This window comes from Schistocerca serialis, chromosome 7 (genome assembly GCF_023864345.2).
Source record: "Schistocerca serialis cubense isolate TAMUIC-IGC-003099 chromosome 7, iqSchSeri2.2, whole genome shotgun sequence".
Lineage (NCBI taxonomy): Eukaryota > Metazoa > Arthropoda > Insecta > Orthoptera > Acrididae > Schistocerca > Schistocerca serialis.
In genome coordinates this window covers 129,249,021-129,275,279 of record NC_064644.1, presented here as the reverse complement: position 1 = coordinate 129,275,279, position 26,259 = coordinate 129,249,021, and the positions used below count along the sequence as shown (strand labels likewise).

At 40.5% G+C, this 26,259-nt stretch overlaps 1 protein-coding gene across 1 annotated transcript in view; it reads right to left on the bottom strand.

Annotated features, from left to right (window-relative positions):
- Positions 1–26,259, bottom strand: part of LOC126412926 (adenylate kinase 9-like) — a 443,130-nt gene that overhangs the window by 317,705 nt on the left and 99,166 nt on the right. The window contains exon 4 of the mRNA XM_050082814.1: positions 5,445–5,571. Coding sequence (XP_049938771.1) covers positions 5,445–5,571 — 127 coding nt within the window. The remainder of the gene's footprint in view (positions 1–5,444; positions 5,572–26,259) is intronic.

The following is a 26,259-nucleotide window of genomic DNA, read 5'->3' as shown; positions in this document are numbered from 1 at the left end:
TTGGGGAGTTGAATGTTTGGAACTGTATGAGAAAGGAATAATTATTAACAGGACACACTGTGACATAACAGGACAGACAATTTACCTCAGCCTATGTTATAGGGGAAACCAAGCTGAACATAATACAGTACAGACAACATTGTTAGTTGGTTGGTTGATTTAAAAGAGGGGGGGAAGGGACCAAACTGCTAGGTCATCAGTCCCTCATTCCAATTAAAATAATTCCACAAGGTTGAGAGTAAAACAAACAAGACATACAAAACAAAGCTGGAAGAAAGGAACATCCACAAGAATAACAGAAGAGCAACAAACACTAAAATGGAAGAAAGTGGACAAGAAAACCACATAGAGACATAAGAAACTGGTAGAAGGGATAAAAACAAGATAGCAGATGACCTGGCTGGCCAACCATGAGAATAAAAAGAATAAGCCAGCCACTCTGCGACACATTAAAACCTCCAGCCTAAAAGCACTAGGGTGGAAAACACAAAGGGTCAAAGGATATTCGCTAAGACTTAGATCGAATGATAAAGCCCACCCTCACGTATAAAATGTAAAACTGAATTAGCCAATGAGGCATTGTCAGCTAAAATTAATGGTAACGAGTCCGGTAACTGAAGATTCCATCTCAGGGCAGCCAAAGAAGGACACCTCAACAAGATATGGGCCACTGTAAGCCAGGCACTACACCAACACTGAGGTGTGTGTTCACGGTGCAGGAGGTAGCTGAAGGTCGCCCATGTGTGGCCAATGGGGAGCCGGCAGAGAACCACAGAGTCCCTGCGAGAGGACTGTCACACATTCATTGTCTCCTTAATGGCGCATAGTTTGTTGTGCATACCCAGATTATGCCATTCTGTCTCCCAAAGCTAAAAAGCCTTGCGGCCTAATAAGGAATGCAGGTCAGTTACAGGAATACTGATCTCCATAAGCAGTTTCTGCGTAACCTGTTTGGCCGGCCTGTCAGCTAGTTCATTTCCTGGGTTTCCAATGTGTCTCGGGGTCCAGACAAACACCACTGAACAGCTGGACAGTTCCAGAGCATAGATGGACTCCTGGATGGCCACTATCAGTGGATGATGAGGGTAGCACTGGTTGATAGCTTGTGGGTTGCTCAAGGAGTCAGTACACAAAAGAAATGACTCACTAGGGCACAAACAGATGTGTTCAAGAGCACGAGATATAGTCACCAGCTCTGCAGTGAAAACACTGCAGCCCTCTGGCAAGGAGTGCTGTGCAATGTGTCCTCCATGAACATATGCAAAGCCTACATGACCATCAGTCAATGAGATTTCAGTGTAAACCATTTCATGTCCTCAGTGCATATTGACAATCGAGAGAAGTGGCAGTGGAGAGCTGCAGGGTTAACTGAGTTCTTAGGGCCATGTGAAAGGTCCAGGCAAAGCTTCAGCCAAGGTTTACACCATGGAGGTGTACCAGAATGGACCTCGAGCAGAGGTGGTCAAGGGAAGGACTCCAGTTCGGACAGGAGGGAGTGGACGTAAAGCACAATCCTAAGCCCTGACCTGGGCCACCGATGCAGGAGATGAAACGCCATGGGTGGGAAAAGGAGACGGTAATTCAGATGCTCATGAGAACTACCAATGTGTGCTACATAACTGGTGAGCAGTTGTGCATGTCGGATCTGCAATGGAGGGATGAACAGCCTCCACCAGGATGCTGGTCACCAAACTCGTTCTAATAGCTACTGTCACTAGGCAAATGCTGCAGTGGCGCACTGGGTTGAGTAATCACAATGCTGAGGGTGCTGCTGAACTATAAAGCAGACACCCATAGTCAAGGTGGGATTGAACAAGGGCTCTGTAGAGCTGCAGCAGCATAGAGTGATCTGCACCCCAGTTGGAGTTGCTCAGGTAGTGGAGGGCATTGAGGTGCTGCCAGCACTTCTGCTTAAGCTGACGAAGGTAAGATAGCCAAGTCAATTGGGTGTTGAAACCAGTCCTAAGAACTGATATGTCTCCACTACAGTGCACGGATCGTAATTAAGGTAAAGTTCTGGTTCCGGATGAACAGTACGACGCCGACAGAAGTGGACGACACATGACTTTGTGGCTGAAAACTGGAAGCCATGAGCTAGAGCCCATGACTGCACCTTGTGGATGGCACTCTGTAGGAGCCACTCAGCAACACAAGTACTGGAGCAACAGTACAAAATGAAGAAGTCATCTGCATACAGAGAAGGTGAGACGGACGGCCCTACAGCTGCTGCTAGGCCATTAATGGCCACTAAAAATTGAGATACACTCAATACAGAGCCCTGCGGGACCCCATTCTCCTGGATATGGGGGGAACTATGGGAGGCACCACCTTGGATATGGAAAGTATGGAGCGACAGGAAATTATGAATAAAAATCGGGAGCAGGCCCTGGAGACCCCATCATATACTGTGGCAAGGATATGATGTTGCCAGGTCGTGTTGTAAGCTTTTTGTAAACTCAAAAAGATAGCAACCAGGTTTTCACATCTGGAAAAGGCTGTTCAGATGGTAGGCTAGAGGAGCATGAGATTATTAGTGATAGAGTGACTCTGGCAGAAACCGCCCTGGCATGGAGCCAGTAGGCCATGTGACTCCAACTGCCAACACCACATACATTCTAGAAGCTTACAAAGAACATTGGTGAGGCTGACTGGCAGGTAGCTATCCACATCAAGCGGATTTTTACCAGGTTTGAGTACAGGAATGATGATGTTCTCCGACCATGGAGATGGAAAGATGCAATCGCACCAGATCTGGTTGAAGATGACGAGGACATGCCAGTTGTAGTCGGACAAGAAATGTTTAAATATCTGACTGTGGATCCGATCTGCCCCAGGAGCTGTGTTGGGGCAATGTGCAAGGGCACTGAGGAACTCCCACTCTGTAAATGGGGCGTTACAAGGTTCACTGTGGCATGTATTGGAAGAGAGGACTTCCCCTTCCATCTGCCATTTGAGGGTGCAAAAGGGTGGAGGATGATTTTACAATGCAGAGGCTTGAGCACAGTGCTCAGCAAAGTGCTTGGCAATTGTGTTTGTGTCAGTAGATAACACACCATCGATGTTAACGCCAGGGACACCGGTTGGTGTCTGCTACCCAAAAACACATCTGATCTTTGTCCAGACTTGGGAAGGTGACATATGGCACCCAATGGTCAAGATGTACCTCTCCCAACACCCCAACACTCCTGTTTCCATATTTTTATAAGCTGGTGAATGCCAGCACGCAGCCATTTAAAAGCTACTAGGTGCTCCAGAGAAGGGCGCTGCTTATTTGCTTTAGAACCTGTGAATGCTCTTTAATGGCCTCAGCAATTTCCAGCAACCAGCAAGGTATTGTCTTTTACTGGGGTCATCCTAAGGAACAAGGGGCCGCCTTCTCCACTGCACAAAAGATCGTTTTAGTGATCTGCTCAACCACCACATTGATGGCACAATGTGGGGGAGATTAAATCATGACACCAGAGGTAAAAGCTTCCCAGTCTGCCTTGTTTAGAGCCCATCTGGGTAGACGCCCATGGGCATGATGCTGAGGGAGTGACAGGAAGATGGGGAAATGGTCACTATCACACAAGTCATCATGGACTCTCCAGTGGACAGATGGGAGAAGTCCTGGGCTTCAAAGTGATAAATCAATGGCCGAATAAGTGCCACGAACCACACTGAAATGTGTAGGAGCCCCAGTATTTAGGAGGCAGAGGTCGAGCTGAGACAGTAAAGTTTCAACCTCTCTACCTTGGCCAGTAAGCATGGTGCCACCCCACAAGGGGTTATGGGTGTTAAAGTCTCCCAGAAGTAGGGAAGGTTTAGGGAGTTGATGAATCAGTGTAGTCAAGATGTTCATGGGTACCACACCATCTGGAGGAAGATATACATTGCAGACAGTTATTTCCTGTCTCGTCCTTATCCTAATAGCCACAGCTTCAAGAGGAGTGTGAAGAGGCACAGGTTCACTACACACTGAGTTCAGGTCATAGACGCAAACTTAACCTGACACTCTATTATATTCCCTACGGTCCGTGTAATATCCCCTATAGCCACAGAGGGCAGGGTCCACATTGTCAGAAAACAGGTTCCCTGGAGGGCAATGCAAAAAGCAAGTGTAAAGCTTAACAGTTGCCGTAGCTCAGCCAGGTGGTGGAAAAAACCTCAGCAATTCCACTGGAGGATGACATTATTGTGAGGCTGGGAAGGTATGAAATGCTCAATGAGGCAGTTTACGCCTCAGGGTCACCTGCTGCCACCGACTTAGTTCCTGAGCAGTTGATATCCATTGTGTTGGAGGGCACAGTGAGATCTAGGTCCTCAGCGGTTGCCAGAATCTCCACCTCATCCTCAGACGTAGAGCTTGTAGTTAGTGGTGGTGTGGGTGCCACCACTATTTCCTTGTTCTTGGGGGGTCTTCTTTTTGGATTTCTCATGCTGTTCCTTGGATTTCTCTGCCTGGGAGGACTGCTTTGATTCAGTCTCCAGGACTGAGGATGACCGTGAAGCCCTACGACCAGCTACCTGTGGCTGCTTCAGCCACTGGTGGGTGTCCACTTTGCCACTGGTAGGAACCTGCGAAGGGAGTGACCAAGGGACCCCTTCCTAGTGAGATGAGTCAAAGAAGACTTATGCTTCTCTGGCTGAGAAGTGGGGACTGATGTCCCCAATGGGTGGGGGTTGTTCCTTCCAAAGTAGGTGGTGCAGGAGCAACATGAATAAAAGTGCCCCCCCTCCATCAAGGGGGCAAGTGGAGTCCAACTGCACTGGGAGCCAACTGTAAGTGGCACAACGGATGAGGCTGGAACAGTAGTTATAGCAGCAACATAGGATGATTTCATGCAAATGGGATGGAACCTTTCAAATTTCCTCTTAGCCTCAGTGTAGGTCAGTCAGTCCTGAGTCCTGTATTCCGTGATTTTTTTTTCTTTCCATAAAATCCTGAAGTCTGGCAAGTCTTCACATATTTTTGGATTTTGTCATGCACTTTATGTTCATTAGTGATCTAGGCTGGTTAATGGGGATTCCAGTGTCTTTAAACTTGAAACATCTTGTTCGTCATGAAGAAATACCATACTTCATATATGCAGCTGTCTCCGGAGAATCACACCATAAATCATAAAAACAAGTTTTTTTAATGACAATCAATTTCATAAGTCTCTAGTTTCAAAGCACATGTTTCTGTACCATTCTAAAGTCATAATATTTACTCAATTGTGGTAAAATCAATTGCACATTTGTTTGCAGAAATAACCTATAGATTTTGTAAACCATTCCACCATTTAGTCAACATTTTCTACAACAGCTACAGATGAAATCTAAGAATTGATATTTTTTCCAAATAACTGTGTCTATACCCATCCTGTAAAATCTTGCTGTGATTTAAGACACCATTTCCTGGGACAGTCACAAACAGTACCTACTGATATCTTTGCAAGTAGGATAAAAGGTGATGAGCTCACTTTCTGTAGATTTTGCTGCGTTCTCCGCTGGTGTAGTTACTGGAGTTTCTGAAGGAACTGTGCTTCCTTTGCTCATAGCTGCGGTGCTTTTCCTGTTCATTTCATAAACAGCATCTGCATACGTTTCCTGAAGAAAAGAAATGCATGTAACAAATTAAAAAGATATTCTCTACAGATCTGGCGATATGTCCATGAAAGTGACATGCTTTTGTGGACTGTGTCAAGTGAATCTAATATGCTAATGGTAGCATCATACAAACAAACATGATACATAGAGAAGACTACTAATAATATACTTACCAGCATGGATGATGTGTACTATTCAGCTGATGAGTCAAGAACAGAAATCTAAATGTATCAAAATGATTTTGTGCATTGTGTCAAATGAATGTAAATCACTAATGGCAGTATCAAACTAACAAACATGATATGCAGTAGTGACTACTAACAATATACTAACAGCAAGAGGAATGTCTACTTCTCGGCTGCTGAATCAAGAATGGATCAAAATATACATAAATTTAAAAATGTGTTTGAAACTAAAGATTTTTTATTTCGTTAATGAAGTAATCTATATTTTATAATCTGTTATTACCAGACAGACCATCTTCAGATATATCACTAGGACAAAGAAAAAGATAAACATTATATGTTCCCTGTTATCTAAGCCATTTATAGTAATGGGGGCCATACATAAAAAAAATACAGAACTGAATAAGGTTACCTAAAATAGAGGACTGTTGCTGCCACCATCAGAAGCTCATGTATGCCACTACAAATGAGAAGACACAAAAAGCTCCATGATATGTATGACAGCATATTCAAGACTTGGCATTACTATTATGATAAAATGTAGTGCCAAATCAAGTACATATCCATGTGTGCTACTGTGTTGCTGGTACATTAACTACAAATGTTAAAAAATGCAACATACACTTAACAGAACATCTGGCAGCCCAACTGAAATCTTCACTTGGAAAATGTTCAGGAAGAGGGGAAAATTGGTTGCAGTCTATCCTCAGTGTTATTCAATTTTTGTACTAAGCAGGCTGTGGAGAAAATCTAGGAGTAATATGAAAGGGGGATTCAAGTTCAGGGAGAACAAATAAAACCATTGAGATTTGACTATGATATTGCAATTCTATCAGAGATGGAGAAGGGCTTACAAGATTAATGAAACAGAGTGGACAGCATCTTTAAAAGAATGTTATATGATGAACATCAACAAAAGTAAAGCAGTGATAATGGAATGTAGTTGATTTAAATGTTGGCAGGGAAGAAGTTATATCAGGAAATGAGATACTAAATATAGAAAATAATTTTTTTTGTTTGTCCAACAAAATAACTGACAATGCTGATTATAAGGTTTTGAGAATGCATTACAGCAGTGTTTTAAACGCCCCTGGCTGAAATAGAAATACCAAACAAATACTGGCCATAGGAAGAAAAGGAATTCTGAAAAAGAAAGAAATTGGTTAATATCAAATATAGATTTAAGTGCCTGACAGCCTTTTTTGGAGATGTTTCTCCAAAGTTTAGCCATGCACAGAAGTGAAATTTGGATAATAAGCACGCCAGATAAGATGAGAATAGAAGTTTTTGAAATATGGTGCTACAGAAGAATGTTGAAAATTAGAGAGGTAGATTGTATTACTAATGAAGAGATACCGAATCAAGGGAGAAAACAAGTTTATGTTGGAACTTAACTAAAAGAATGGATGTAGCCTATAGTAATGGAAGGAAATGTGAGAGGTAGAAATCATAGAGGGAGACAAGGCTTGACTACAGTATGTATGTTCAAATGAATGTAGGTCATGTTAGCTATGCTAATATGAAGACATTTGCTCAGTACTGACTGGCATGCAGTGCTGCATCAAATCTGCCTTTGGACTGAAACCAACAGCAACAACAACAACAACAACATGAAAAGTCCCACAGATTTTCTTGAAAATATCTTTCTTTCATCCCCATTTATGATGAACACCTTCGCGGGGTGGAAAAGGGTCATAAGGTTCAATGTACTTCTAATGCACATCTTGACCCGCTACTCTATGAAGTGAATTTTCATTGCCATTTACAACTAGGCTAAACATGTTTTTGCTATTCACGCATAATTTGGCTCTTGTCATATGTCACTATTATCCCTACTGTCTGAAAGTAGAATATTGTTGCACATCCTCTTCAATATTAGAAACCACAATCCATAAGGGGTGAGCTGAGCATAAAAAAATCTCTGTACACTACAACTGTACTGTTACTGATCTGTGTGGGTTGCCTAAAATAATGAAAGGTATTCCATCTGTGCAGATGGCTTATGTGGAGTGCCTCCTCTCATAATAGTACAATATGAAGAAGAGCAATGTCTGGTACATTTTTACTATCAGCAACTTAATTCATATTACTACTTGACAACAACAATCAATCATGGATTTTATACCATTTGATGGCATTGTTTTTACATCACCTTATATGCTGTTGTAAATACTTTGTGAAACATGAACATCTGTTGACCAAAACTGGCTATATAGAAAGAAATTTTTATCACAAGGTCTTGGTAGTGAATCATGTTTTACAACTAGACACTACAGTGAGCTCCAGGTCCATTGTATGATACCTGACAATACAGCATTCATCTCAGAAGCTTCCTTATTTGTCAGAATGAAAGGTGCATACATGCAGCAGCTATTTTGTAATAAACTCCACAGGCATAAAATGCCAGTACACAAATAAATTTCCACCATTTGAAACTGTAATTGTTTAAATTACATCAACACAAGTAACATCTTGCACAAGTGTAATAAATACACTGAGTCATGCCCCTAAGGTTAACTTTATAGGGTAACAAAGATTTCCGTAATAGTACTACTGCCTTGCAGATTCATGTGTTAGAACAAGTAGAATTGTTGTACATAATGGATGAAGTTATCTTTATTGAGGGCAGGAGGGGTGAGGGTGAGGGGGGGGGGGGTGAGAGACAGAGAGAGAGAGAGAGAGAGAGAGAGAGAAAGAAAGAGAGAGAGAGAACTGTATTTGTTTTAGGGACAAATAGATTTTAATCAAGTGATTCGCTTTCATTCGGTAGTATTAAAGGAAGAATCATGGAACCAGTGGAATCCGATATGTAGTAAAACTAGCAAAATCATAGAGAAGCTAGATGTTCACAGAAAATAATAGGAACAATGGTAGAAGCTCACAAAATTGTGGCTGTAAAAGTATAAAAATAATCGAAATTCCTGGATGGAAAATTACACAAATAAGGGAAAGGTCACCACTCACCTATATCAGATTGATGTGTTGTGCACAGAAACATGCAACAGAAAACAGCATTCACACTAGATTTCAAGTTCTTGCTCTTTTTCTAGTAAAAATAAAAACATTCAGACACACAAACACACTGACACTTAAATGTACACTCCCGCAGTCCCAGTGAGGCTGATTATTGATTATCAATTATCGAGAGCTGTTGTATGGACAGATGCTGGTGGGCAGTGGGTCGGCTGCACAAAAAGGTGAGAGGATTTTAAAGGGTAGAGCATATAAGACATGGGAGGAAGAAGATTTAGGGGGGATGGGAGGGGATGAAAAGAGAGGTAGGTGGAGGGGATGAAAGGAGAGGTAGATGAGATGATGAAGGAGACAAGGAGGGAAGAGAGAAAGGGAGAGGAGGGAAAGGGAGGAGGGAGAGGGGGAGTGAAAGAATGCCTACAAGGATTGGGGGGGGGGGGGGGGAGGGAAGGAGTAGTTGGAGAAGACAGTACAAGATCTGGACAGGAAATGAGTGGTGTGGATGGTAAGAAGAGAGAAGGGGAAAGGCAGTGTGAGGCAGTGAGGAACAAGTTAATTGAGGCTTATGCCAGGGGGGTTGCAAGAGTGCAAGCTATGCTGGAGAGACAATTATCTGCATAGTTCAGAGAAACTTGTGCTGGGAGGGAGTACCCAAATAGCTCATGTAGTGAAGCAGCTGTTGAAGTCATTTGTGTTGTGGAGCACTGCACATCCAGCACAGGGATGGTCAAGTTTGTGGTTTGCCATAGTTCAGAGGTGGCCATTCATGCGAGCAGACAGGTGATTACTTGTCAGAGCCACATAGAATGTTGTATAGTAACTGCACAATAGCTGACATATAACATGGCTGCTTTCACACGTCCCTCCATTTTATTGAGTGGTGAAAGTATACAGGCTCGTTCACTACCTATTTTTCACGTGGCTCATCTGCAAAGGAGGTTGGTAGTGAACGGTTGCATTTGCACCCCTACTATTGAGTCATATATTGGCTAGCTTTTGAACAACAGTGAATTGAACTATACATGTTCAGACTGAAACTTATTTATTCAAAAGAAACACTTTAACCTTGTGGCCATGCATTTTTAAGTTCACAAATAAATCTGATCTGTATAAATAATAATAATAATTGGTGCAATTCATACACTGTTTATTGTCTCGCACCTACACAATTTTGCGTTGTTCCTTCACGTACACTGGCGTCCATGCTTACACTCGCGGCACTTTGCCACTCCCAACTTACCACAACAATGGCCAAAGACTAAAGACCCGAATTTTCCCGCTCATATCCACAGTCCTGAGTTGGGTCATGTGACACTACATTAGTCAAAATAATCCCTAAACATGGCAACAATTCGTTTACAATTTTTATAAGATTTAAATACTTAAACCTAAATACATTATAAAATTTTATACACATTTATCACCACAATTTTGTAATTCTTTGTAATCAAAAGAAAGACAAAACACTATGCAATGGAACTACAATGCCCATCAAAACACAAAACAAGTATTTTCCGGTCCATTTTGCCCAACATATTAATCCTGCTGCTGTGCTTTAAATTTAAATTACTAACTACTTGAAAGAGCTCCATATTATCCCCTTTTACCTTACAGTAGGACAGGCCTGTGATGGGACTGGTTGCACCAATATGTTGGTGGACCACCATCATTCAGAATCCATGACTAGGGTCCACTCTTACAGTTTACTCATAGTTCCTCATAACACTGACCTAATTCATTACCACACAGCATGGCCAGACTTGCCGCCTGTGTTCCGCACATGGGACCACCTTTTGCTCGTTGTTATAGCACTCTAATTTGCTGCTCAAGAAAGCGAGTTATTCCTGTCAACTACAGTGTACCAATAAATGAAAATAAAATTAACAAATAAAATGTACAAAATATGTGGAATGTCACAACACCACTAACGTTTCCCAGAAACTGGCAACAATTTCTGTTAAAGTTTTGCATTATGAACAGTTTTATTTAATAACTTCAATGACATTTAAATATATTTGTCATCCCAGACACAGATTCTTTGTCATAATGGAAATTTATTATTGTTGTTAAGAATTGTTCTGTAGACCTCTAATAAAGCATTGTGCTTTTTTAATCTACGTAAAATTTGTGTCATTCCTAAATACCCAAACAGGTTATGGGCCCAGATGTGCTACAGTGTAACTGTTTAAAGAAACTGAATAAACACAAGTTGTAAGTTTCACATGTAAATGAAGTGTAAATTTTGAAATCTCCATATTGTGACTTCTGTATGTCAGTGTAACTTTTGGAGTGAAGTTCGACTATGGATATGACAAGAGTAATAAGAATTGGTGTGGTGTGTGAACTGTAAGACCTTTGGTACACACACCATCAGATTATTTGACTTGTTGCTCTAACGAAGTAGGCGAGTGTCAGCAATATGTCTCGTGGTCTTATCGTGGTGTGTTTATCTTCTGCCGTTAGGTCAGACGATAGAAATGCCACTTACACGCTTAGAGTAGCAGATTGATGGTGACCAACTTTAAACAGAACTTGATTAATTTTCAAACACATTTATTAAAATAATAACAAGCATAAAAATAACTTAACTTGGTTCTGGATGCTATTTACAAGTGATTATCTGAAGTTCCTTTGGTCTTGGTATGTTAATCTTATTCTCACATATCTCTGATACTTGACAAAGTGTCTATACATTTCTCTTCATGGCTATATATGGGAATATGATAATCTTATTAGGCGCAGACTGCAGACTAATGCAGACTCTCTCGTCAGAGGTCTGTACACTCGTTATAATACCTCGAGCATTCAGGAATCACTGAGCAAGTGTGATCCGTGAGGAGAAAAGGTTCTACGTTAGCAGCAATCTCATTGGCTGTGTTACATATTAATACGCGGATCGGCGGAAGCAGAATTTGGTCTGTCTCTAAGACAGCGCCATCTCGTAGTGTGGAGACGGATGAGCACTGTGCCTGTGCTGTTGTGCTAGCGGGGCGCGCTCTAGTGGGAAAGTTGTGTACGTGCTGACTATGTACACAACAACTGGTTTACTGGAAGGGCAACCAAATTTGAATACATGGAAATACAATGTAAATGTCTGTCTAGGTAGTATTCTTGGACTGCTTGATGTTATTGAAGGTAGGTTAGTTAAATCTATAGAATATGCAGAAGATGCTACTGCTCAAGTAAAAGTGAAATATAAGAACACACTAAATAATTGTCTTAAGACTGACAGCAAAGCTTCAATTGTTATTGACCACAAATATGACAGAAAAAACATTGCAGAAAATATTCCAACAAAAAGTATGGGCAGAATTGCATAAATTATTTGGTGATATTTCTGAAGATAAAGTTTATGACCTTTGTTTATGATTTTTTGACATGTGAAAAATTCTAGTGGTGATGTAGAAACTCATATATCAAAGCTGAAAAATGTGTGGAATGATTTGAAGCAAGAATGCCCGCGAAAGGCAAAGGTCCCGAGTTCAAGTCTCGGTCGGGCACACAGTTGTAATCTGCCAGGAAGTTTGTTGTTATGTCATCTGAGTGTGATACTCATTGCTGGTTGTACAAGTTACTCATAGCTGGTTTGTACAAGTCATATCACCAATACTGGAAATTTTTTTAAGATATTTTAACCATTTTCTATGACACATACAGTTACATCAGCATATAGTGATAACGTTGATGCTGTTGGCAAGGGCACAATAGAAATGGAAGCAGCAGTGAATGAAAGTGCCACAAAATCACTGCGAGTGATGTATGGTACATACTAAAAATTAAAAAGATACTGTCATGCGTCGTAGCAGCGCAGCACAAGACAAAAATCCAAAAAGTATATTTTTGCCCATAACATAAAGGTGTCATTTTAAAATTGGTGAAGTCATAAACTAGATAGCCTTTCATTATCATTATGGAAGGCTGTTTAAATTAATGATGAGAAGATTTCCTCCTGAAGGAAATGAAATCAGTCAATAAAATTTACCACAATTGTACCTTGAAAGCTTTGGACATCAAACTAAGTGACATGTCAAGTTGTTAATCTCCAAGATCTTAGGCATAAACATGGGACTGGACTCTGAGCTCTCTGAAGACATCAGCTTCCATTTGGCATCCGTAAGAGAGCTTCTGAACTGGGAGAGCTGATTCACGCACATGTTGTGGTCCTTTTGAAAAAGTCCAGTTATGGGTATTGCTACTTTGTATGTTATTCAAAGGTGATTACAGTAAATTTTGAACAGTTTACTTCATCAGGGAAAAATCAGAAATTCCTAATAAACTAAGACAGTTTATAACTGATCCAATGAGTGTTGGGCATACAATTAAAAACCTCTTAAGCGATAATGGAGAAGAGTTCAACAATAAACAGACAAGGCAGATTTTATAGGAGGAGGGCATAATCCAAAATTTTACTATGAGGGCATAATCCAACATTTTACTATGCAATACACTCCACAGCAAAATGGATACGGTGAAAGAGAAAATCGTACTCTTGCTGGAATGGTGAGGGCTATCATGCATGCTCATGGAAACATTCCTCAGTCATTTTGGGCTGAAATGATAAATTCTTCAGCATACACCCTGAATTGTACAGAACCTTCCAATATTTTACGAATATCTCCATACAAAACATGGTATTGAAAGCAGCCTGACATGAAGCACCTATGTATAATATAGTATAAATGTTATGTCCAGATTCCAAAACAATTAAAGATGGAAATGGATCGAAAAGCAGAAAAAGGGATTCTGATTGGCTACGAGCATGATGATGGTTATCATATCTGATGATTGGATCATGGGATGTTATTTTTGAAGAGAAAATTATGCAAAAGGAAATTCCAGTAGTTTCTGTGAATTTTGATCTCCCTCATCGGAAGTCTCAAGAGTCATCCTACAAAATTAAGAGCAAAGTGAATTTTAATTTTCCAAGAGAAAGTGAGTTTGATAATTATGATGATTTACAGGATGAAAGAGAAGAGAAATTAGAACAAAATGATTTTACTTTTGTATGGAGCCACAATCATATAAAAAATTCTGAAAGATATAACCACCATTTGACTGTACAAAGTGTATGATTAACGGAGCATGGCAAAGTAATTTCAAATTTTTTAAGAACAAAATGAGTTTGATAATAATGATGATTTACAGATGAAACTGAAGAGAGATTAAAAGAATCATATGATGGAAGAATTAGGCCACAACTGCGTGAACATTTAACACTAAAACGTCCAAAAAGACTTCAAGACTATGTAATGCAGTTAATGACCTTTGAGGAACCAGAATCTTATTGTGGCGCCACAAATTCAAGTCGAACAGATGATTGAAAAGCAGCATTGGATGAAGAAATGGCAGCACATCAAGAAAATGGAACTTGGACTTTGGCGGAGTTACCACCTGGAAAGAGGGCAATTCAGTGTAAGTAGATCTATAAACTGAAGATGAGGCTAATGGATCAGTTGACAGATTCAAATCAAGATTGGTTATAAGAGCAATTTCTCATAGAAAGGGACTGATCATGAAGAAACTTTCAGCTTTGTGGCAAAGATGTAAACTATTCAAACAATACTCACCATCACAGCCAAACAGAAGGTGAATGTTGCACAAATAGATGTGACTGCTGCCTTTCTTTATGATCACCTGAAGGAAATGGTATTTATGACACAACCTGAAGGTTATAATGATGGTTCTAGAAAAGCTTGTCAATTAACAGAAAGCTTATATGGCCTGAAACAGGAACCCCTCTGCTGGAATGAGAGATTCACTACTTATGTAATGGAATTAGGACTTAAGGGAAGTGAAGTTGATCCTGCCTGTTTATGAGACATAAATGTTCTTACAAGATTTTCTTTGTACTCTACGTTGATGACTTATTGATTGTGGCAAATAATGACAGTGAACTTAAGGAGTTTATTGGAGATCTTGAAAGAGAATTCAAAATAGAATCAAAGTCAGCATCATATTTCTTAGGCTTGTATATTGATAGAAAAGAAGATGGGTCAACTCAAGTTAGTCAGTCACACAACATCAAGAAGTTTTTGGAGCACTTTGCCATGAGTGACTGCAGAGCTGCAACAACTCCAATTATCAAGGACAACAGCATGGAAGAGAACCCTTTCAACACTGAATATCCTTACAGACAAGCATTTGGATCCTTGAGGTGTCTGATGCGTAGGACAAGACCAGACATAGCATATGATGTTGGAATTATATCAAGATGTCTTGAAAATCCAACAGAGCTTGATGTAATAAGGGTAAAAAAAATTTTTCACTATTTCAGGGGCCAATATGATTATGGACTTACTTGAATGTTACAGTGTTGCCATTCGTGGAGGTGATTTAGGGTCTGGAAGATCTACCTCAGCTGTTCTCTACCTATACTTTAGTGCACCTGCCAGTTGCATGAGTCAGTGACAAACTTCAGTTGCATTTATGTTACAGAAGTTGAAGTTATAGCAGCTAGTGAAGCAGCATGAGAAATGGTCTGGATGAAGAGATTTTAACTGAACTTTACCAGTTGAAGGCTTCGAAACCTTGCCTACAATAGACAATGAAGAATCTGTTCAAGTCACTTCTTTTTTTTGAGAATTACTTACAGCTGGGTGAAAGTACCATTTCAAGAGTAGATACAGAACATCAGCTTGCAGATTTATTAATAAAACATTATTTGCTGCCTGACTAAGACACTGGTGCAAAAATATGAGAGTTTGTAAGTTATTAAATAAGGGAGAGTGCTTTGCATTGTGAACAGTTTCATTTAATAACTTCACTGACATTTAAATATCTCTGTCTCATCACACACACATTGTTTTGTATTCTTTGCTGCAATGGAAATTTATTAGCACTGTTAAGCGTTGCACTGTAGACTTCTAATACACAAGTGTTTTTTCTTTTATCTGTGAAAAACTTGTTCATTCCTAAATAACCAAATAATTCCAGCCATAAGAGAGAACAAATGAAAGAGCAACACAGAATTGCCAGGGGTTTTTGTCAGTACTAACTGCGGCAGTGTTGGGCACAGCCCCATATGTAACATATTTGCTGGAAAATAGCACACTGTGAAATAGACTTTTGAACATATTCAAACCACTCAAGAAACATGTACATCCAGTTGTATTTGCATGATCATTTTGTCATATTTTGCCTAGACGTTGGACAGATTACTAGTAGATATGTTTCTTATGTGGTTACATACACAGAGACACAGCACTGTCGGCTACTGAAGCAGCTGAAAATTATCATACATACCAAGAATTTGAAAAATTCTTCTTAGAAAACACTGACCACAAGGAATTCAGGAGGAGCTATGAACTGCATCAATGACAAATAGGGAATCATTGAAATATACTTTAAAAAGTAAAATATTGGGACATAAATATGTAACAACCAGATTTATGTATCAAAAAACAAAGATTCTATAACTTACCAAACGAAAGCATTGGTACATTGATAGAAACAATAACAAACACAAACACACACACAAATTTCAAGCTTTCGCAACCCATGGTTCCTTCATCAGGAAAGAGGGAAGGAGAGGGAAAGATGAAAGGATGTGGGTTTTAAGGGAGAGGGTAAGGAGTCATTCCAATCCCAGGAGTGGAAAGACTTACCTTGGGGGGAAAAAAGGACAGGTATACACTCGCACACACACACATATCCATCTGCACATAACAGACACAAGCAGACATATGTAAAGGCAAAGAGTTTGGGTAGAGATGTCAGTCGAGGCGGAAGTACAGAGGCAAAGATGTTATTGAATGACAGGTGAGGTATGAGCAGCGGCAACTTGAAATTAGCGGAGGTTGAGGCATGGTGGATAATGGGAAGAGAGGATACATTGAAGGGCAAGTTCCCATCTCCGGAGTTTGGATAGGTTGGTGTCAGTGGGAAGTATCCAGATAACCCGGACAGTGTAACACTGTGCCAAGATGTGCTGGCCGTGCACCGAGGCATGTTTAGCCACAGGGTGATCCTCATTACCAGCAAACACTGTCTGCCTGTGTCCGTTCATGCGAATGGACAGTTTGTTGCTGGTCATTCCCACATAGAAAGCTTCACAGTGTAGGCAGGTCAGTTGGTAAATCACGTGGGTGCTGTCACATGTAGCTCTGCCTTTGATCGTGTACACCTTCCAGGTTACAGGACTGGAGTAGGTGGTGGTGGGAGGGTGCATGGGACAGGTTTTACACCGGGGGCGGTTACAAGGGTAGGAGCCAGAGAGTAGGGAAGGTGGTTTGGGGATTTCATAGGGATGAACCAAGAGGTCATGAAGGTTAGGTGGACAGCGGACTGCTTGTGTCTGTTATGTGTGGATGGATATGTGTGTGTATGAGTGTGTATATCTGTCCCTTTTTCCCCCCAAGGTAAGTCTTTCCGCTCCCAGGATTGGAAAGGCTCCTTACCTTCTCCCTTAAAACCCACATCCTTTCGTCTTTCCCTCTCCTTCCCTCTTTCCTGATGAAGCAACCATGGGTTGCGAAAGCTTGAAATTTGTGTGTGTGTTTGTGTTGTTATTGTTTCTATCAATGTAAGTTACAGAATCTTTGTTTTTAGATATATTTTTCCCACGTGGAATGTTTCCCTCTATTATATTCACAACCAGATTTCTTACATGTCTTCTAAAGATAGTTACTTCATTTATATAGATAAAGAATAGTTGAAAACTGAATCATTGAAATCAAACTCAAGTGATATGAAAATGACACACCATGGCTGGAAGAAACAAAGGAAGAGTAAAGTGGTCTGAATATTGTTAACATGTTAGGTACAAACATGCAAGAGTGCAAACATCCAACAGCCACTTGCAGTTAGGAAATACACCAACTTCTAAGCAGTATTATGAAAGTTGCTTGATTGGAAAATTATGGATGAAAGTTAAAGTTCTTGCTGGAGTCTCCTTCTTGTTGTCAGTAGACAATGAGGAAGAGTAGAAGCTAGAAATAGTAATGAGGCTTTAATAGATGCAGTAAGATATATGCAGTATTTCTTGACTTTTGAAAGGCACTTGACTCAGTATCACATCCACACTTATTATTGAAAATGTGATAGTATGGGGTTCCAAGCAAAATTTGTGACTGAACAGAGGATTTCTTGATAAGGGGGATGTAGCATGATAGGAACCTTGTTGTTCATATTGTGTATCAATTATTTTGCTGTCAATATTAATATAAATCTTAGACTTCTGCAGATAATGCAGTTATCTATGATGAAACACTGTTTGAAAAGAGCTGTGTAATGTCACTTAACAAATCAAAATGTGTAAAGACTGGCAACTTGGTTGAATATTCAGAAAAGTCAAACTGTGGATTTCAGGAAATGAATAAAAAATAAAAAAGCAATTATCCTATGACTAAAATATTAATGAGTCACATTTGGAATAGTCAGCTCATACAAATACCTGGGTGTAACAGTTTATTAGCATATTAAATGCTACAGTCACACAGGCTCAGTTGTACATAAAGTGGTTGCCAAACTTCTATTCATTAATAGGACACTAGTCAAGAAAAGACACAGTCAATAAAATATTGCCTACAGACACACTGCTGAAATATGTGCAACACGTACCAATTATGTCTAACAGAGAATATTGAATGTGTACAAAGAAGGGTGGTAAAGTTGGTCAGAGGTTTGCTTGACTGAAAATAGGAATATACTACAATCCTCTCCATATTATTCTTGTAGGGACTATGAAGACAACATTATATGAATTACAGTATGCAGTATGCAACAGGCATTTAATTCTCACATCACCAGGTGGGAGAGTGGGTACTTGACACCCATCTTTTGAAAATATTACAATCTAGTCAGTCTTTTTAGATATTAAAATTTTGAAAAAGGTATTGTTTTTAATGAATTGTTCTACCAGATTCCAGAGATGTTTTACATTTTTTAGTTAAACCAAAAATGTAAGTTTTATAGTATAAGCCACTTTTCTCACTGAATGTCATATTTTATATTTTCAGGTTCAGAACTTTATCTACATATCAGTATTTTTTTTTAAAGTTTTGTGAGTATAACTTAACAAAAATTAATTAAATTCACGTTTTAAAATTTTTTGTGGTAGCCATAGTACAGATGGTAGTTCACACTATTGAAAGTGCCTTGGTATTGCTAAGAGTATGATAAGTTTCTGATACTGGCATGTTTTACCACAACTGGAATCAAGGAAGTTTACAGGATTTATTCTTGCAGGAACAAGTCATGATTTTCTTAAACTAATAAAATATATAATATGTGGATTAATTTTTAATTGCAGCTGCAAAATGGAATTATTGAAAAGAATACTAGAAGATTTTAGGTAACCCAGAGAGACAGCAAGTTTAAGGATGTCCACATTTGATAGGCAGGAGTTAAATTTTCTGGTGCATGTCATCATCCCAGAAGTAAATTTGATCCAATGAAAGTAAAGTAAGGGTGGTAACGAATTTTCCAATATCTCAAACTAAAAAGACATAAAAGAATTTCTTGGGTAGCAAATTTATTACATAAAATTTGGGTCAAATCATGTCCTAAAAAGTGAAGCTATGTGCAGTTTATACAGTTTACAAAGGAAAAATTCTGGATGGGAATCAGAATGTCAAAAATATTCTGAGGCAATCAAAATAAAGTGAAGTTGACATGTTATGCCATCCAAACACGTTGAAAATTTTGTGGGGGCAACATAAATGCTGGAACTGAAGCTTCTTTAATTTAAGTCTATGCATGAACCAAGGACTGAAGACACAACCCAATTGGTTTTGTAAGGCAAATGTTAATAGTTTGAGAAAAAGTTCAGTTATGGAACTTGAAGGCTTCATCACAGTTTGTGCATTCAAACATTTTCATTCTTATCTTGCCAGATATCAAACAGAAGTATAAAGTTCATAGAGTCCCAAGGTCTTTGTTGAACTATAACATGACACAATCATATTAGGCTCATTCATTAAAGTAAAAAATACTATCATTGATTGAGAAAAATACTAGAAGGAGCTCCAGTAAATACTACAGCAAAGAACTAAGTTATCTGGATGTATATATAGGTCTGAATGCAGAACATGTTTGAAAATGAAGTGTTTTTTTCCGAACGTAATATAAAAAGTGACAAATAATTTGTATTTTTGCAGATGTAACGTAGAAAAAATGAGAAATAATTTGTATAGATTCATAAAAAAGCAGAAAAATCTCTTTTTGCACACACATTGCATGGTGGCAATTTGCCATTGTAAAATATGCTGAGAAGTTAAGTGAATATTGCTACTTTCACAATCCGGACAGCTGAGTTCAAAAAGTATTGAGAATGTGCACATTGTGTGAGAAATAAAAGTCATCCAGTAGATATGGAACAGTCAAATTTCAACCAATAATACCAACTGAACTGCCACAGATTGTACGCATAGACATCTGTTATCCATCAGCATGTATAACGCCTTTGTGAAGTTCTTGAAAAAAATAATAATAATAATAATAATAATAATAATATATATAATAGAGGGAAACATTCCACGTAGGAAATAAAAACAAAGATGATGTGACTTACCAAATGAAAGTGCTGGCAGGTCGACAGACACACAAACCAACACAAACATACACACAAAATTCAAGCTTTCGCAACAAACTGTTGCCTCATCAGCAAAGAGGGAAGGAGAGGGAAAGACGAAAGGAAGTGGATTTTAATGGAGAGGGTAAGGAGTCATTCCAATCCCGGGAGCAGAAAGACTAACCTTCATTTGGTAAGTCACATCATCTTTGTTGTTAGATATATTTTTCCTACGTGGAATGTCTCCCTCTATTATAACCATATCATTAATTTGAACCCAACAATAACCTTTATTATTGTCGCTGTTGCTTTTCGAAATCTTTCCTGTCGTCTTTTTCTCTTTATTTTCTCTTTCTGTTTTTACCAGTAGTCTCACTTTGTATTCACCTTCCCCATATTACCGTAATCTATTATACAATTTTATCCTGCCTATATATACTCAATAATACGTAACCCACTTCCAAACCATAACCAAAAAAATTTTATTTTCCGCTTTCAACACTACCGCTGCCATAAAATCCACCGTTTCTAGTTCAATAACAGCTGCTTTCACGTATTAAACAACCATTTCGGCTAGTTCTAATAACTTTCACTTTATTTCCACTTTAAAAATACTGCCCAAACTCTTTGTCTTTAAATATGTCTGCTTGTGTCTGTATATGTGTGGATGGATATGTGTGTGTGTGCGAGTGTATACCCATCCTTTTTTCCCCCTAAGGTAAGTCTTTCCGCTCCCGGGATTGGAATGACTCCTTACCCTCTCCCTTAAAACCCACATCCTTTCGTCTTTCCCTCTCCTTCCCTCTTTCCTGATGAGGCAACAGTTTGTTGCGAAAGCTTGAATTTTGTGTGTATGTTTGTGTTCGTTTGTGTGTCTGTCGACCTGCCAGCACTTTCATTTGGTAAGTCACATCATCTTTGTTGTTAGATGATGTAACTTACCATACAAAAGCGCTGGCAGGTCGATAGAAACACAAACAGACACATACGTACACACAAAATTCAAGCTTTCACAACAAACTGTTGCCTCATCAAGAAAGAGGGAAGGAGAGGGAAAGACGAAAGGAAGTGGGTTTTAAGGGAAAGGGTAAGGAGTCATTCCAATCCCGGGAGCGGAAAGACTTACCTTAGGGGAAAAAAAGGATGGGTATACACTCGCACACACACACATATCCATCCACACATATACAGACACAAGCAGACATATTTAAAGACAAAGAGTTTGGGCAGAGATGTCAGTCGAGGCGGAAGTGCAGAGGCAAAGATGATGTTGAATGACAGGTGAGGTATGAGTGGCGGCAACTTGAAATTAGCGGAGATTGAGGCCTGGTGGGTAACGGGAAGAGAGGATATATTAAAGAGCAAGTTCCCATCTCCGGAGTTTGGATAGGTTGGTGTTGGTGGGAAGTATCCAGATAACCCGGACGGTGTAACACTGTGCCAAGTGTGCTGGCCATGCACCAAGGCATGTTTAGCCACAGGGTGATCCTCATTACCATCAAACACTGTCTGCTTGTGTCCATTCATGCGAATGGACAGTTTGTTGCTGGTCATTCCCACATAGGATGCATCACAGTGTAGGCAGGTCAGTTGGTAAATCACGTGGGTGCTTTCACATGTGGCTCTGCCTTTGATCGTGTACACCTTCCGGGTTACAGGACTGGAGTAGGTGGTGGTGGGAGGGTGCATGGGACAGGTTTTACACCGGGGGCGGTTACAAGGGTAGGAGCCAGAGGGTAGGGAAGGTGGTTTGGGGATTTCATAGGGATGAACTAACAGGTTACGAAGGTTAGGTGGACGGCGGAAAGACACTCTTGGTTGAGTGGGGAGGATTTCATGAAGGATGGATCTCATATCAGGGCAGGATTTGAGGAAGTCGTATCCCTGCTGGAGAGCCACATTTAGAGTCTGGTCCAGTCCTGGAAAGTATCCTGTCACAAGTGGGCCACTTTTGTGGTTTTTCTGTGGGGGATACTGGGTTTGAGGGAATGAGGAAGTGGCTCTGGTTATTTGCTTCTGTACCAGGTCGGGAGAGTAGTTGCGGGATGAGAGAGCTGTTGTCAGGTTGTTGGTGTAATGGTTCAGGGATTCCGGACTGGAGCAGATTCGTTTGCCATGAAGACCTAGGCTGTAGGGTAGGAACCGTTTGATGTGGAATGGGTGGCAGCTGTCATAATGGAGGTACTGTTGCTTGTTGGTGGGTTTGATGTGGACGGACGTGTGATGCTGGCCATTGGACAGGTGGAGGTCAACGTCAAGGAAAGTGGCATGGGATTTGGAGTAGGACCAGGTGAAACTGATGGAACCAAAAGAGGTTGGAGAGGAAATTCTGGAGTTCTTCTTCACTGTGAGTCCAGATCATGAAGATGTCATCAATAAATCTGTACCTAACTTTGGGTTGGCAGGCCTGGGTAACCAAGAAGGCTTCCTCTAAGCGACCCATGAATAGGTTGGCGTACGAGGGGGCCATCCTGGTACCCATGGCTGTTCCCTTTAATTGTTGGTATGTCTGGCCTTCAAAAGTGAAGAAGTTGTGGGTCAGGATGAAGCTAGCTAAGGTGATGAGGAAAGTGGTTTTAGGTAGGGTGGCAGGTGATCGGCGTGAAAGGAAATGATTCATCGCAGCAAGGCCCTGGACGTGCGGAATATTTGTGTATAAGGAAGTGGCATCAATGGTTACAAGAATGGTTTCCGGGGGTAACACATTTGGTAAGGATTCCAGGCGTTCGAGAAAGTGGTTGGTGTCTTTGATGAAGGATGGGAGACTGCATGTAATGGGTTGAAGGTGTTGATCTACGTAGGCAGGGATACGTTCTGTGGGGGCTTGGCAACCAGCTACATTGAGGCGGCCGGGATGATTGGGTTTGTGGATTTTAGGAAGAAGGTAGAAGGTAGGGGTGCGGGGTGTCGGTGGGGTCAGGAGGTTGATGGAGTCAGGTGAAAGGTTTTGCAGGGGGCCTAAGGTTCTGAGGATTCCTTGAAGCTCCGCCTGGACATCGGGAATGGGGTTACCTTGGCAAACTTTGTATGTGGCGTTGTCTGAAAGCTGACACAGTCCCTCAGCCACATACTCCCGACGATCAAGTACCACGGTCGTGGAACCCTTGTCTGCCGGAAAAATGACGATGGATCGGTCAGCCTTCAGATCACGGATAGCCTGGGCTTCAGCAGTGGTGATGTTGGGAGTAGGATTAAGGTTTTTTAAGAAGGATTGAGATGCAAGGCTGGAAGTCAGAAATTCCTGGAAGGTTTGGAGAGGGTGATTTTGAGGAAGAGGAGGTGGGTCCCGCTGCGATGGAGGATGGAACTGTTCCAGGCAGGGTTCAATTTGGATGGTGTCTTGGCGAGTTGGATCATTAGGACTAGGATTAGGATCATTTTTCTTCGTGGCAAAGTGATATTGGTTGAATCTGGGAGTGGGGCTGAAGGTGAGGCCTTTGGATAGGACAGAGGTTTCGGATTGGGAGAGAGGTTTGGAGGAAAGGTTAACTACTGAATTAGGGTGTTGTGGTGCCAGATTGTGTTGACTGGAATTTTGAGGTTTTGGAGGGAGTGGAGCTGGAAGTGGGAGATTGAGTAGATGGGAGAGACTGGGTTTGTGTGCAATGAGAGGAGGTTGAGGTTTGCTGGAAAGGTTGTGAAGGGTGAGTGAGTTGCCTTTCCGGAGGTGGGAAACCAGGAGATTGGATAGTTTTTTGAGGTGGAAGGTGGCATGCTGTTCTAATTTGCGGTTGGCCTGTAGGAGGATGCTCTGAACAGCCGGTGTGGATGTGGGAGAGGAAAGATTAAGGACTTTTATTAAGGATAGGAGTTGACGGGTGTGTTCATAGGCTGAGTTGATGTGTAGGTGAAGGATTAGGTGGGTGAGGGCAATGGATTGTTCAGTTTGGAACTGGTATAGGGACTGATGGAAAGAAGGGTTGCAGCCAGAGATGGGAACTTTAAGTGTGAGGCCTTTGGGGGTAATGCCAAATGTCAGACAAGCCTGAGAAAATAGAATATGGGAGCGTAATCTGGCTAGGGCGAAGGCATGTTTGCGGAGGGAATGTAAATAAAACTTAATGGGGTCATTGTGGGGGTGTTGTGAGGGTGACATGGTATTAGAAGGTGGAAAGTGTAAAATGAGGAAATGAAAATGAAAATAAAAATATATTGGGAGGGATAAAGGTGGACTGGAAAGTAACTGGAGATCTGGTGTGAAAAAAGGCGAAAAGGTGTTGTTTACAGCTGGGCTATGTTGGACTTGGGTTGGTAGAAAAAGATGTGCACAAAGGTTAGGTGGTTGTGTTGCCGCCAAAACACGTTAGAGAACGGAGAAATTCGGGAAAATTTCGAAAACACTGCGTGAAATATATTAAAAGGAATGGTTTTGTGGTGGCAGATTATGAAAATGAGGCTATCAATTATCTGACGAAGAAATATTGTCATTAGAACCTGTGGGAAGCGGCTAAAAATTATCAGTGATGTGGGAAAAACGGAAATGGAAATAAAGCGAAAGTTATTAGAACTAGCCGAAATGGTTGTTTAAAAGGTGAAAGGAACTGTTTGTGAACTAGAAATGGGGGATTTTATAGCGGCGGTAGTGTTGAAAGCGGCAAAAAAAATTTTTTGGTTATGGGTTGGAAGTGGGTTACGTATTGTTGAGTATATATAGGCGGGATAAAATTGTATAGCAGATTACGGTAAAAAGGAGAAGGTGAATACAAAGTGAAACTACTGGCAAAAACAGAAAGAGAAAATAAGACGACAGAAAAGATTTCGAAATGCGACAGTGACAATAGCAAACGTAATTGTTGGGTTCAAATTAATGATATCAATATAATAGAGGGAAACATTCCACGCGGGAAAAACGTATTTAAAACCAAAGATGATGTGACTTACCATACGAAAGCGCTGTCAGGTCGATAGAAACACAAACAGACACATACACACAAAATTCAAGCTTTCGCAACAAACTGTTGCCTCATCAGGAAAGAGGGAAGGAGAGGGAAAGACGAAAGGAAGTGGGTTTTAAGGGAGAGGGTAAGGAGTCATTCCAATCCCGGGAGCGGAAAGACTTACCTTAGGGGGAAAAAAGGACGGGTATACACTCCCACACATACACATATCCATCCACACATATACAGACACAAGCAGACTTATTTAAAGACAAAGAGTTTGGGCAGAGATGTCAGTCGAGGCGGAAGTGCAGAGGCAAAGATGATGTTGAATGACAGGTGAGGTATGAGTGGCGGCAACTATATGAATATGTCTGCTTGTGTTTGTATATGTGTGGATGGATATGTGTGTGTGTGCGAGTGTATACCCGTCCTTTTTCCCCCTAAGGTAAGTCTTTCCGTTCTTGGGATTGGAATGACTCCTTACCCTCTCCTTTAAAATCCACATCCTTTCGTCTTTCCCTCTCCTTCCCTCTTTTCTGATGAGGCAACAGTTTGTTGCGAAAGCTTGAATTTTGTGTGTATATTTGTGTTTGTTTGTGTGTCTATCAACCTGCCAGCGCTTTCATTCGGTAAGTCACAACATCTGTGTTACGCTACCTGCTCATCTGTAGTAAAACATATTAAGGTGAAACAACATTATGAAAAGGATAGTTTACTATTTACCACATAGAAGAGGCTTTAGGTTGCAAACAGGCAGAATGAAAAAGTCTGCTACTCATTTAAGTTTTCATACAAAAAAGATGTTCTTCAGAAACAGAAAATACACACACACAAGCAGAACTCAAACTCACATGGCCACTGTCTATGACTGGCATGGCCACAGCTGCTGGAACAATGGGGAGTAGCAAGTAATTCTTTTCTACACATCAAGTAGACTATTAAATGCAGTGGGAAGATTAACAGCAACAGTTTGATGAAGGACATTACTTCACCTGAGTTCAGTGGAAAAATTTCACAAAGAAAAATGACAACTAGCAATTCATAATCTCAAAATTTCATCCAGAAGCCAACCAAACAGGAACACTCCATGAGTTAACTTGATGTATGCATTATATGTATCCAGAATGTAAAATATCTAGTT